Source organism: Aulonocara stuartgranti, assembly GCF_965226115.1.
Source record: "Aulonocara stuartgranti genome assembly, chromosome: 19".
NCBI classification, from domain to species: Eukaryota; Metazoa; Chordata; class Actinopteri; order Cichliformes; family Cichlidae; genus Aulonocara; species Aulonocara stuartgranti.
In genome coordinates, this window is record NC_138955.1 from 8,446,987 (window position 1) to 8,459,856 (window position 12,870).

At 37.1% G+C, this 12,870-nt stretch overlaps 2 protein-coding genes across 2 annotated transcripts in view; one reads left to right on the plus strand and one right to left on the minus strand.

The window, feature by feature from the left end:
• Positions 1 to 12,870, plus strand: part of LOC309696247 (uncharacterized protein) — a gene marked incomplete at its 5' end in the record, with an annotated part of 30,131 nt that overhangs the window by 8,689 nt on the left and 8,572 nt on the right. The window contains 17 exons of the mRNA XM_082517398.1: positions 4,061 to 4,213; positions 4,393 to 4,604; positions 7,293 to 9,309; positions 9,652 to 9,741; positions 10,036 to 10,101; positions 10,366 to 10,413; positions 10,651 to 10,692; positions 10,789 to 10,836; positions 10,932 to 11,000; positions 11,102 to 11,149; positions 11,253 to 11,297; positions 11,589 to 11,627; positions 11,710 to 11,778; positions 11,935 to 11,982; positions 12,231 to 12,281; positions 12,420 to 12,464; positions 12,821 to 12,859. Coding sequence (XP_082373524.1) covers positions 4,061 to 4,213; positions 4,393 to 4,604; positions 7,293 to 9,309; positions 9,652 to 9,741; positions 10,036 to 10,101; positions 10,366 to 10,413; positions 10,651 to 10,692; positions 10,789 to 10,836; positions 10,932 to 11,000; positions 11,102 to 11,149; positions 11,253 to 11,297; positions 11,589 to 11,627; positions 11,710 to 11,778; positions 11,935 to 11,982; positions 12,231 to 12,281; positions 12,420 to 12,464; positions 12,821 to 12,859 — 3,129 coding nt within the window. The remainder of the gene's footprint in view (positions 1 to 4,060; positions 4,214 to 4,392; positions 4,605 to 7,292; positions 9,310 to 9,651; positions 9,742 to 10,035; positions 10,102 to 10,365; positions 10,414 to 10,650; positions 10,693 to 10,788; positions 10,837 to 10,931; positions 11,001 to 11,101; positions 11,150 to 11,252; positions 11,298 to 11,588; positions 11,628 to 11,709; positions 11,779 to 11,934; positions 11,983 to 12,230; positions 12,282 to 12,419; positions 12,465 to 12,820; positions 12,860 to 12,870) is intronic.
• On the minus strand, positions 1,244 to 3,359 carry LOC309695519 (E3 SUMO-protein ligase ZBED1-like). The gene is made up of 2 exons (XM_082516217.1): positions 2,248 to 3,359; positions 1,244 to 2,083 (listed from the first exon to the last, which is right to left on the minus strand). Exons 1-2 carry the CDS (start codon positions 3,309 to 3,311, stop codon positions 1,411 to 1,413), a joined length of 1,737 nt encoding a protein of 578 aa, XP_082372343.1. The 5' UTR covers positions 3,312 to 3,359; the 3' UTR covers positions 1,244 to 1,410.

Consider the following 12,870-nt stretch of genomic DNA (forward strand, 5'->3'; position numbering starts at 1 on the left):
GCCAAAACTGAAGATTATTTGGTAGAACATGAGGAAGAGGAATCCAAGACTCGTGATATTTTGGCAGGATATGAAGAGGAAGATAGTGAGCTTCCCAGTATTTTGGTAGAAGCTGAGACGGAGGCAGAGGAAATTAAAACTGAATACATTTTTGAAGATCAAGAAGAGACTAAAATCAGAGACGAGGAGGAGGAGGAAGAGGAGGAGAAAAATGAAGACGTAGTAGAATATGAGGATAGTGGGGAGAAGGGGCCAGAAGAACCTATTGTAGTAGAACAGGAAGAGACCAACACTGAAGAGCCATCAATGACACACCTTAAAATACTGTTATCTGAGAAAATCAGTAATGACAGCGCTGTACCTGAATCTGCTGATGGTGAGGAGGAAGAGAAAGAAACTTTTTTTCTTGTTTACGAGGAGGATAAATACTCCAACATCCTTGATGATCATGATGAAAATAACAACAACAGCGAAAGCAGAAAGACTGAACCTAAACGAAAGAGGAAGGCCGATGTTACCCTTGAGAGATTTGGAGGACTCAAATTGTCTCACAAAGCAGAAGGCCACACCAAATATGAAAAAGGTACTAAACTCTTCCCCTCACATATTTGTCATCATGTTTTTCATTATGAGGCTATGAAAATACATGATGCATGTATTAAGTAATGTTGTGTTTTATGTGGAATGGCAGTGTTAATTTACATGCTCTTTGAATAGTTGGTAATGACAGGACTAAAGTTATTCAGACCTAACATGTAATGTGCTGAATGATTCATTTAACTTTTTTTTAATTTTTAATGTTTAATATTTTATGTCACAGTTTTTCTTCTTTGGGCTAAAAATGTGTGAATGTTTTTTCTAACTTTTTGAAACATCAAGTATTGGAAGAGTATTTTATGCCACGTATTTTTCTTTTTATAATTGTCTTAGAAAATCACTATTAGTAGTATTACTAATGAAGATATGGTAATAATAGATATTTAAAAATACACCATAAACATACCCAATGTTACATACCATATATATATATATATATATATAAAAAAAAAAAAAAAGTATTTGGCACAAATTTGTAATTTGTCTGCAATTATTTGAAAAGTACCCTGCCTGCAATTACATTTGTTCAACTTTATATTTAAGCTTGTAACAGATATTTAAGCCAATATAAGTAACATAATGAAGTAAATGCAGAATAAACACAAAGAATGTATGCTTAAATTCAAAGTGATTTTTAATAGTCATTGTCAATCTAACACAGATTCTCTCCTAACAATAGAAATATAAATAACAAAATGTAACACTTTAATGCTGAATTTCAAAAGGGTGCACAAAAGTCAATATTTAAAACACAAAAAGACAGCTGAAAACCCAGAGTGGTGAACATTATTCTCTCCAAAGCAGCAATTTGGCTTAGCCCTTTACACTCAGCCAGTTATTGAGGCAGACTATTTTGTTGACATCATCTGAAGACAAAGAAGCACTCCTCTTTTGAATGATGTGACCTGAGAGTGAGAATAATCTCTCACAAGGCACTGTGGTTGCAGGGGTTGACAGGTATTTGCATGCAATAGGTGCCAGCCTGGCATGTGCTCCTTCTCTCTTTAACCACCACTGTAGTGGACACTCCTCTATGTCTATTTTGGGCTCTGCTTTGTACCGATCCAGACAGCGATCTATAGAGTCTTCCTCTTCCTCTGAATCTGAATCTGAAGAACCCAGCAAGCAGATGGCGATCTTTCTCTTTTTTGGTGATGGTTCCTCTGTTGTCTGAGCAGATGGTTGGTGTGCATGTGTCTCTGCCATCACAAGGTCATGTAATGAAGCCCACACCTCTCTTCTTTCATCTTTGGAAACACACTTAAGGTCTTTAAACCTGGGATCAAGGGCAGTAGCGATCTTCAGCCATGTCAGATTGATGCTGTCCCTCCGCTGAGCTAGGTCTGTGGTAAAAACCTTCTTAAACCTCAAAACGTAGACTGGGTCATCATCTGAGAGCTCCATAACCCTGAACAAATAACACAAGGCTGGCAACACCACGGAGCAGGAGACATACTGCTTCCCCCCCAGCAGTTCGGTCACATATCTGCAATAGAAAGAACAAAAGTTGTAAACAAGCCTATATTTTTATATTAATCACACAGAGACAAACTCACAGAGGTGGAGGGGGAGAACATACCTGAAGACGGAGCTAGAACACAGAACACAAAGGTAGACGCCCACACACACATGATAAACAAAATGATTTACCTGCAAGGTTCAAGTAGTTCCTCCAGCTTTTGCAGTATGTCAAACTCCTGGTCGGTCAACATAGTCACCATGCTGTTTTGCTGAGCCAGGATGGTGGTCAGCACAGATTTGTTTCTCTGGATCCGCTTGATCATCTCTAGGGTGGAATTCCATCTTGTTGGAACGTCCCGAACAAGTGGTTCTGTTTTTTGTCCATGTGCAACTTGCTGTTCCTTTAATTCCTGAGCGTTCGCTGGACTCTGCTTAAAATGTCCAACAACCTTGCGACATTTGGCCAGAACCCTTTCAAATTCACTGTCGTTAAGAGAAACTGTGATCGTTCTTTGCAGAATGTGGGCCGTGCAGGGCATGTGTTCAAATGGAAGTAGTCTGGCGGCTGCAACCATGTTACGAGCACTGTCGGTGCCAAACGTGGTTAACTTGTCCTTAATTTTCCATTCATTTGCAACACTCAGAAAATGGTCAGCACACGCCTCAGCACACTGTCGCTCTTCAGTTTTACTCACTGTTAGTGCAAACGATTGTAGTGTCCAGTCGTTATCAATAAAATGCGCCGTGACGCCAGAGTAGTTATCGTTGTTCACCGAAGTCCAGCGATCTCCTGTGAGAGCGACATTCCTTACTTGCACAAGCTTGCTGGACCGCTGATCCCTCTGGTCCTCATACAAAGTGTGCAGTCTCGACACGATGGTTCCTCTCGAGGGAAGATTATAACGCACGTCTCCTGATGCAACGCGAATGACTTCTCTCAGTCCATCATCTTCTACTATGCTAACTGGTCGGCAGTTTTTAGCTATCCAAACAACCAAAGAATTGGTTAGCTTTTCACTCACATGTTTTGTTATCCGTCCACGAGCACCATAATCCTGAGGCGTAGATTGGCAAGATCCCGTAGAGGTGGATTCTGGGTGTTTTGCTCTCAGGTGATAGCACAGAGACGAATTGCTTCTGTGGTACCTGAATTCAGCTTTGCAAATTGTGCACGTTACTTTCGTTTTGTCCAACAAGCCGTTAGGCAACTTCTTAAAGTAAAACTTCCCCCCCAAAAGCCCGTCCTTATCCATTGTTGCGTGTTTGCTTATAATAGCGTGGTAACACTTCTTCTTCGTCTAATTATTTCCGGCAGGCAAAACGCCAGAATAGCACAATGCTGCCCCCTCCTTCAGAGCTGCCGATGAGTTAAAAGGTCTTGTATTACAGGGGGAAACTGCGTTATTATTTTTTTTAACGCGTTAAACATTTCACATTAATCTCAAAAAATTAACTCGTTAATTTTGACAGCACTAATATGTACAGGTAATCTTCTGTATATGAGCATATGTCCTAGAGTGGGTTTCATTAAGATCCCATAGAAGTATTTTGTGTGCCCAATCAATTTTCAGGCAGACACACAGTGATAAAGTTGTACATTTCCAAAACATCAGGCTGATTACTTTTAACAGTATGACGACGATATTGTGGCGTGTTTGTAATCATAGTTTTTTTTAACACTGTGATGCTTCTAGTGCTTTTGCAAGCATGATTATTTGTCATGTTAACTGTATTACAAGTCCAGAAATTAATTATTGTATGCTGAATATTTTTGAATATTTCTGTATGCTGTATTTCTGTATATCTAATATACTTTAGTTCTGAAAGAAGCAAAGGAAAGACATGCAATAGAAGAAGTTAAAGATGGCATTATTAAAGGTACATTTTTTGAAACTGTGCATGTCTTTGATTTTTCTCAGCTTATTTTTTTCTAATATTAAATTGTAAATATTTGTGCCAATTTGCCACGGATAATCTTGTGAGGATGCATTGCTGTTTACAGATCTCAAAGCTGCAGCCCCTGTGATGGAGAAGAAAAAAGATAAGGAAGCCAAAGAGTTTGAAACAGTAGCAATAAAACCAAAAGAAGTAAAACTAAAGGAGAAGCCCGAAGTTGACACAAAGCCTCTTAAACTGAAAGAAAAGAAGCCCAAAGGTAATAACGTTATATTTTGAAATTACAAAATACTGTTCAGAAGTATAAATAGACTTACAAAATATGAAAAATAAATACAAAATATATACAACCAGTACAAATGTATACCAGTAACTTCTCCACACAAATGATATTCCCTACAGAATATATTAAACTGACACCTAAATTGTTGCTTTTAGAAGAAGAGCCAGTAAAGAAGCTGCTCAGAAAAGATGTAAAAGAACTGCCCAAAGAAAAGAAAAAAGATGTCAAACCTAAAGATGAGAGGGAAGTGAAAGAACCTCCCAAAGGAAAGGACGAGGCGAAAAAACCAATTCACGCAGAGGTCAAAGCAACAAAACCACCTAAGAAGGAAACAGATCTCAAGAAGATTTCCAAAGAAAGGAAGAGGGTAATGAAACCAGCGACAGAAGAGGAACAAGTCAAAAAACCTCCAAAAGAAGAAAAGGAAATCAAGAAAACACCTAAAAAAGAGAAAGAATTAATTAAAGCTACCAGAGAAGTTAAAGAGGAAAAGGAACCAATAAGACAAATAAAGGAACTCAAGAAATCACCCAAAGAAGATAAAAAGATCAGAATACTAGAAAAAATAGAGACAGAAGTAACCCAACATCCTAAAGATGAGAAGAAACCACCTACAGTAAAGACAGAACTTAAGAAACTTCCTGAACAAGACAAAGACTTGAAGAAATCTCCCAAAGAAGAGAAGGAGAGAAAACGTCTTAAAGAAGAGGAAAAATCTCCCAAACAAGAGAAAAAAGTTAAGAAACCTGTCAAAGAAGAGAAGAAAGAGGAGAAACCTCTTAAAGAAGAGAAACCTGAGAAGGAACATCTCAGAAAAGAGAAGGACAAGAAGAAACCTCTCAAAAAAGAGAAGGAAGAGAAGAAACCTCTTAAAGAAGAAAAGGAAGAGAAGAAACCTCTCAAAAGGGAGAAGGAAGAGAAGAAACCTCTTAAGGAAGAGAAACCTGAGAAGGAACATCTCAGAAAAGAGAAGGAAGAGAAGAAACCTCTTAAGGAAGAAAAAGAAGAGAAGAAACCTCTCAAAAAAGAGAAGAAAGAGGACAAACCTCTCAAAAAGGAGGAGAAACCTCTCAAAGAAGAAAAGGAAGAGAAGAAAACTCCCAAAAAAGAGAAGGAAGAGAAGAAACCTCTTAAGGAAGAGAAACATGAGAAGGAACATCTTAAAAAAGAGAAGGAAAAGAAGAAACCTCTTAAGGAAGAAAAGGAAGATAAGAAACCTCTTAAGGAAGAGAAACATGAGAAGGAACATCTCAGAAAAGAGAAGGAAAAGAAGAAACCTCTTAAGGAAGAAAAGGAAGAGAAGAAACCTCTTAAGGAAGAGAAACCTGAGAAGGAACATCTCAGAAAAGAGAAGGAAGAGAAGAAACCTCTTAAAGAAGAAAAGGAAGATAAGAAACCTCTTAAGGAAGAGAAACATGAGAAGGAACATCTCAGAAAAGAGAAGGAAGAGAAGAAACCTCTTGAAGGAGAAAAGGAAGATAAGAAACATCTTAAGGAAGAGAAACATGAGAAGGAACATCTCAGAAAAGAGAAGGAAGAGAAGAAACCTCTTAAAGAAGAAAAGGAAGACAAGAAACCTCTCAAAAGGGAGAAGGAAGAGAAGAAACCTCTTAAAGAAGAGAAACCTGAGAAGGAACATCTCAGAAAAGAGAAAGAAGAGAAGAAACATCTTAAGGAAGAAAAGGACGAGACGAAACCTCTCAAAAAAGAGGAGAAACCTCTCAAAGAAGAAAAGGAAGAGAAGAAACCTCTTAAGGAAGAGAAACCTGAGAAGGAACATCTCAGAAAAGAGAAGGAAGAGGAGAAACCTCTTAAGGAAGAGAAACCTGAGAAGAAACCTATCAGAAAAGAGAAGGAAGAGAAGAAACATCGCAGAAAAGAGAAGGAAGAGAAGAAACCTCTTAAGGAAGAAAAGGAAGAGGAGAAACTTCTTAAGGAAGAAAAGGAAGAGAAGAAACCTCCCAAAAAAGAGAAGGAAGAGGACAAACCTCTCAAAAAGGAAGAGAAGAAACCTCTCAAAAAAGAGAAGGAAGAGGAGAAACTTCTTAAGGAAGAAAAGGAAGAGAAGAAACCTCCCAAAAAAGAGAAGGAAGAGAAGAAACCTCTTAAGGAAGAGAAACCTGAGAAGGAACATCTCAGAAAAGAGAAGGAAGAGAAGAAACCTCTTAAGGAAGAAAAGGAAGATAAGAAACCTCCCAAAAAAGAGAAGGAAGAGAAGAAACCTCTTAAGGAAGAAAAGGAAGAGACAAAACCTCTCAAAAAAGAGAAGAAAGAGGACAAACCTCTCAAAAAGGAAGAGAAGAAACCTCTCAAAAAAGAGAAGGAAGAGGAGAAACTTCTTAAGGAAGAAAAGGAAGAGAAGAAACCTCCCAAAAAAGAGAAGGAAGAGAAGAAACCTCTTAAGGAAGAGAAACCTGAGAAGGAACATCTCAGAAAAGAGAAGGAAGAGAAGAAACCTCTTAAGGAAGAGAAACCCGAGAAGGAACCTCTCAGAAAAGAGAAGGAAGAGAAGAAACCTCTTAAAGAACAGAAACCTGAGAAGGAACATCTTGAAAAAGAGAAGGAAGAGAAGAAACCTCTTAAGGAAGAAAAGGAAGAGAAGAAACCTCTTAAGGAAGAAAAGGAAGAGAAGAAACCTCTTAAAGAACAGAAACCTGAGAAGGAACATCTTGAAAAAGAGAAGGAAGAGAAGAAACCTCTTAAGGAAGAAAAGGAAGAGAAGAAACATCTTAAGGAAGAAAAGGAAGAGAAGAAACCTCTTAAGGAAGAAAAGGAAGAGAAGAAACCTCTTAAAGAAGAGAAACTTGAGAAGGAACATCTTAAAAAAGAGAAGGAAGAGAAGAAGCCTCTTAAGGAAGAAAAGGAAGAGAAGAAACCTCTCATAAAAGAGAAGGAAGAGAAGAGACCTCTTAAAGAAGAAAAGGAAGAGAAGAAACCTCTTAAAGAAGAGAAACCTGAGAAGGAACATCTTAAAAAAGAGAAGAAGCCTCTTAAGGAAGAAAAGGAAGAGAAGAAACCTCTCAGAAAAGAGAAGGAAGAGAAGAAACCTCTTAAGGAAGAAAGGGAAGAGAAGAAACCTCTTAAAGAAGAGAAACCTGAGAAGGAACATCTTAAAAAAGAGAAGGAAGAGAAGAAACCTCTTAAGGAAGAAAAGGAAGAGAAGAAACCTCTCAGGAAAGAGAAGGAAGAGAAGAAACCTCTCAGGAAAGAGAAGGAAGAGAAGAAACCTCTCAAGGAAGAAAGGGAAGAGAAGAAACCTCTTAAAGAAGAGAAACCTGAGAAGGAACATCTTAAAAAAGAGAAGGAAGAGAAGAAACCTCTTAAGGAAGAAAATGAAGAGAAGAAACCTCTCAGAAAAGAGAAGGAAGAGAAGGAACCTCTTAAAGAAGAAAAGGACGAGACGAAACCTCTCAAAAGGGAGAAGGAAGAGAAGAAACCTCTTAAGGAAGAGAAACCTGAGAAGAAACCTCTCAGAAAAGAGAAGGAAGAGAAGAAACCTCTTAAAGAAGAGAAACCTGAGAAGGAACATCTTAAAAAAGAGAAGGAAGAGAAGAAACCTCTTAAGGAAGAAAAGGAAGAGAAGAAACCTCTCAGAAAAGAGAAGGAAGAGAAGAAACATCTTAAAGAAGAAAAGGAAGAGAAGAAACCTCTCAAAGAAGAGAAACCTGAGAAGGAACATCTCAGAAAAGAGAAGGAAGAGAAGAAACCTCTCAAAGAAGAAAAGGAAGAGAAGAAACCTCTCAGAAAAGAGACGGAAGAGAAGAAACCTCTCAGAAAAGAGAAGGAAGATAAGAAACCTCTTAAGGAAGACAAACCTGAGATAGAACATCTTAAAAAAGAGAAGGAAGAGAAGAAACCTCCTAAGGAAGAAGAAAAGAAGAAACCTTTAATAAAACCCATTGAAGAAAAAGAAATTAGCCATCCTTCAAAAGAGAAGAAACTACCTGAGAAAGGAGTCACGAGACTGCCCAAAGACATTAAGAAACCATTCAAAGAGGACAAGGAACCTCCTAAAGAAGCACTAGAAATTGGGAAATCTCCTAAAGAAGAAAAAGTAGAGGTTCCTCCCAAAAAAGAGAAAGAAGTGAAGAAACCCTCTAAGGCTAAAACACCACATATAGAGGAGAAAAAAGTCACCCACCCTCCAAAAGTAGAAAAAGAGGAAAAGGAACCACCGCTAAAAGAAGAAGAGACAAAAACTCTTAAAGAAGAGAAAGAAGTTAAGAAATCTAAGGAAGTACCTTCCGAAGATGAGACGGAGAAGAAACAACCAAGAGAAGAGAAACATTTCAAAGAACAAAAGAAATCCCTTAAAGATGAGAAAGCAGAGAAAAAATTACACAAAGAAAAGGCAGTCTTAAAAACATCTAAGGAAGAGATGGTTGAGAAAGTAGAGAAGGAGGTGAAGACCACAGAACCAAAAGAAGTAACAAAACCTCCAAAGGAAAAGAAAGAAGTGAAAAAACCCTCAAAGGATGACAAAGAAGAAATAAAACCATCCATGGAGGAGAAAGAAATTAAACCTATAAGAGAACAAAAGGAAAAAGAAGTTAAGGAACAATCTAAAGATGAGGTTCCATCCAAGGAAGCAAGGGGAGAAATACTTCATCCAAGGAAAGAAAAGGAATCAAGAAAGCCTTTGAAAGAAACAAAAGATCAAGAAAAACCACCCAAAGATGCTGAGCAAGTAAAGAAGATTTCAGAAGAGCCAGAAAAGATCATCAAAGAGAAGAAACCAACAGCAGAAATTTCTAAAGAGGTGAAAGAGGACATAAAGAAAGAGAGACCTTCTAAAGAAAGGGCAGTACCAAAGGAGTCAGCAAAGGAAAAACAAGTAGTTAAAGAACCAACAAAACCTTCTAGAGAGGATGAAAAAGAACCAAAGAAGCCTATCAAAGAAGAAAGAGAACTGAAGAAGCTCCCCAAAGAACCTGTCGAAAAGAAACCTTCCAAAGAAAAGAAAGAGGAGATTCACAAAATAGAAAAAGTTAAAAAGCCTTCCAAAGAGGAGAAAGAAATCAAGACTCCCAAAGAAGACAAAGAACCTGTGAAAAAAAGAATCACAAAGACAGGTACATGTACAGTACAGAGGTTTTATTTTCATAATGTAAAGATCCACAACACTATTTCCTCTGATTGGCTGCCCCTCAGAAACAAAAGATTTGAACAGTGAGAAAGAGGATATTAAGGATATCATGTCTCTATCGAAGAAAAAGAAAAAACTCATTTGACTCATTACAATAAATATCTTTAAAACGTTGTTTGTTCTTTTGGATGAATGTTGTTGACCCGTAAGAAGAATAGTGATGTATAATTTTCATAACAATATAATATTTAGATGCATTTATTTTGTGGGGAATATAATTAATCCGTTTTCTAAAAATGTTTAAAGCAGCTTTTCCTTTTTACTTTAGAGCCCAAAAAGCCTGTAAGAGGAATTAAAATTGTCAAGAAGGAGGTTGCATCTGTTCTTAAGAAGGAACATCTCAATGTTACAAAAGCAGGTGAGACTATGCTGGACTATTGGTTAATATATGTAAGGCATGAATCACCGCATTTTCTTGTTTTCTCTGCAATGTGTAAGTTAAAGCTATTCTGAGGGAGATATAATGCCTCATTGATTTTTCAAGTCATTCAAGAAATACATTTAAGCATGTTCTAATTCGTACTTTGTTTGCTGACACTGACAGTGTAATGCCTAATGAGAAAAGATTTTCATGCGGAATATAAAAAAATTAAAAGAAAGTGTTAATGCATAAGCAACAATCTTTAGAAATCGATGTCTTATTTTCCACTAGAAGCAGCTCCGAAGGAGCCTAAGAAGGAGCCAACGCTAAAAGTAAAGCCTACACCTGTAAAACCAGGTAAGGTAAATATGATGATGGAGTTGAAACACTGAAAATTAAACTCAAACAACACGCCAAATCTAAACATATTTTCATATTAGAGCATAAAGGTAGCACTAGTAAATAAAAGAGGTAATGCTGCTAAGCTATTACAGTCTCTGCAGCACTTTACTGATATTTTATTTGTCTGTTGCTCAGTTTAATAAATTATATGGAGCAGTATACTTAATTACTAGCAAATTACATATTCTTATCAATTCCTGTGTTATTTTCTGTTTTTAGATGCTGAGGTTACAAAAGAAAGAGTAAAACGAGCTCCTTCAGAGAAGGGTAAATATACTTACCTTTATGACAGTGTCAAGACTTAAAGGCAGAAGAGTCACAGGTCTATGGAATTAAGTGGACACTACTACTGACACCTGCTAACTCTTATGGAGAATGTTCCTGTGCATCCGTTTTATGAATATCACTAACGATTACGTTCCAGATGTTTTAAAATCTGAACTGTAAAAATAACCAATCAAAGCCAGAGTTATGGTAAGTTTATGCACTTGTGTTGTGTCACAGAAGCACCAAAGAAAAAGGCTAAAGCACATCCTGCAAAGAAAGGTAATGTTCACATATTACATTGATAATCTTCTGATCACCAAAAGATAAAATGATTGCATTATCCTGCTGTTAAAAAAATGTATTTTTCATATACAGAAGCTGTTGCTCCAAAAGAAAAGCCCAAACCAGCGATCTTGGCTAAAGGTAGGTGTGGTGCATATTTTGATGCACAAAGAAACACCAACTTAACTATACAGGCTGCATGCAAATCTCACAAATAGTTGTTTTTTTCTTGACAGAACAACAAGGTACTGCTAGAAATGCCTCACTGGTGAAAGAGAGGGTTAAAATTGTGCCTATGAAGAAAGGTAATCTACTTTTATTTTATGTTACACTGATTTCAGATTTTTGCATCCCACTGTTCCTAATGATATTCTCCGTAACCTGATGTCTGTTCTTTGTTCATCAGTGGTCAAGATGCCAAAAGAGAAAGTCAGAGCTGTCTCTGCAAAGACAAGTACGTACAGTATATCATGTCAATGTCAAAGATCAAAATTTTAATAACATGAAAGAGGTCTGGATGTCATACTGAGCATCACGTTCTGTGTTTTTAACATCAGCTGAGGTTTCAAAACAGAAGCTCAAACCAGTTGTAACCAAGAAAGGTAAGAAACAGTTATCATTGAGTTTCAGTATTGTCCTGTCTTTCTCCCCTGAGCCTGGTCCTGCTGGATATTTCATCCTCTTAAAAGCAAGTTTTTCCTTCCCACTGTCGCCAAAGCACTTGCTAATAGGGGGTCATCGGATTGTTAGGGTTTGTTTTCTTTGTATTATTGTTGGGTCTTTACCTTACAGTATAAAGCACTCTGATCCAGCTGTTATTGTGATTTGGGGCTGTATTAATTAAACTGAACTGAATTATTGTGTAGCGCTGAACCTAAAATTTCTTTACTTAGAGCCAGCTCCAGTTAAGACAAAACCAGCCCCAGCTAAAGGTAAGCTGATGCTAACCTTTCCTTTAAATAGTTTTTGAAAGTAATCAAGCTTTTGATTTTCACACTCTTTTCTCTGTCACAGAGGCAGAAGCACCACACAAAAATGTTACTCTAACAAAGGAGAGGGTGAAGGTGGTGCCACTGAAGAAAGGTGCATCTCTTTGTTTAAGCAGCTGTTCTTGTGTGATTACCACCATGCACTGTTATTATGTTGTTGTTGTTGTTGTTTTATATATATTTTTACAATTATTGAATACTTTCTGAATGTTTCCAAACATAACCTGCCAACTTTTTTCCTCTCTGTTAGTGCCTGTAACTCCGAAAGTAAGAGCCAAACCAGAACCAACCAAAAAAGGTAAAAATAGTGACTGAACATTTTACTAGTCAAATAGTATCTACCAATACTAATACTAATTCCAATACATAGATTTAGAACTTAACAATGTTTTTGAATGTGAAGTTTTTGTATTTCTATGCACGTTTTTGTATTTTTTTTATACAGCATCATAGTTTGGAATAATCACCTGTGACTGTAATAATAGAAACCAGATTATTGTCCTCTGCAGTAAACTGGACCTTATGTTTTCTGTTGCTATTGTTTAGAAGCTGAGGTTCTTAAGAAGAAGAAAGCTGAGCCAGTGACTCCCAAAAAAGGTATCCTTTTAGCTTTTCACCTCTTTCACAGGTCTTATTTTTCTTTTAATTATCTAACATGTATAACAGCAGTATTTCAGTGGTTTCTCACCTTTTTATAAATATAATTCAAGTTAATTGGAGCATTTATTATTCTAGCAGCTGTTACCAAGACAAAACCATCACCTGCTGAAAAGAAGAAAGGTATACAGCAGAATCGTGTGTTGTTTTGCTGTAGAAACATCACACGCAGCACTGTGCTGATATTAATTCGGTCATGTTCAACCCACGTCACATCACGACTGATTCGCTGACATGTAGCTGCTGACGATATGCTTCGCTGACACATGATAATGACCCAACTAAAAATGCTCAAAGTATCATAATCTGCTTTTATTTTGCTTAAATTATTATGTTACCGCTGAGTTTTGTCCTTTTCAAGTTGGTCATTTTCATGTTTCAGCATTCTTCAATACATGCTTGATTGACAAACTAAGTATGAATGCTGTGTCACAGTGTCTTATTTTCTGCAAGACTGAACCTAAAATTTCTTTACTTAGAGCCAGCTCCCATTAAGACAAAACCAACCCCAGCTAAAGGTAAGAGCAGA

Coding starts and splice junctions, on each gene's coding strand:
- LOC309695519 (XM_082516217.1), bottom strand. CDS start 3,311: ATGGATAAGGACGGGCTTTTGGGGGGGAAGTTTTACTTTAAGAAGTTG. Junction 2,084..2,247: donor GAACTACTTGAACCTTGCAG/GTAAATCATTTT, acceptor TTTCTATTGCAG/ATATGTGACCGAACTGCTGG.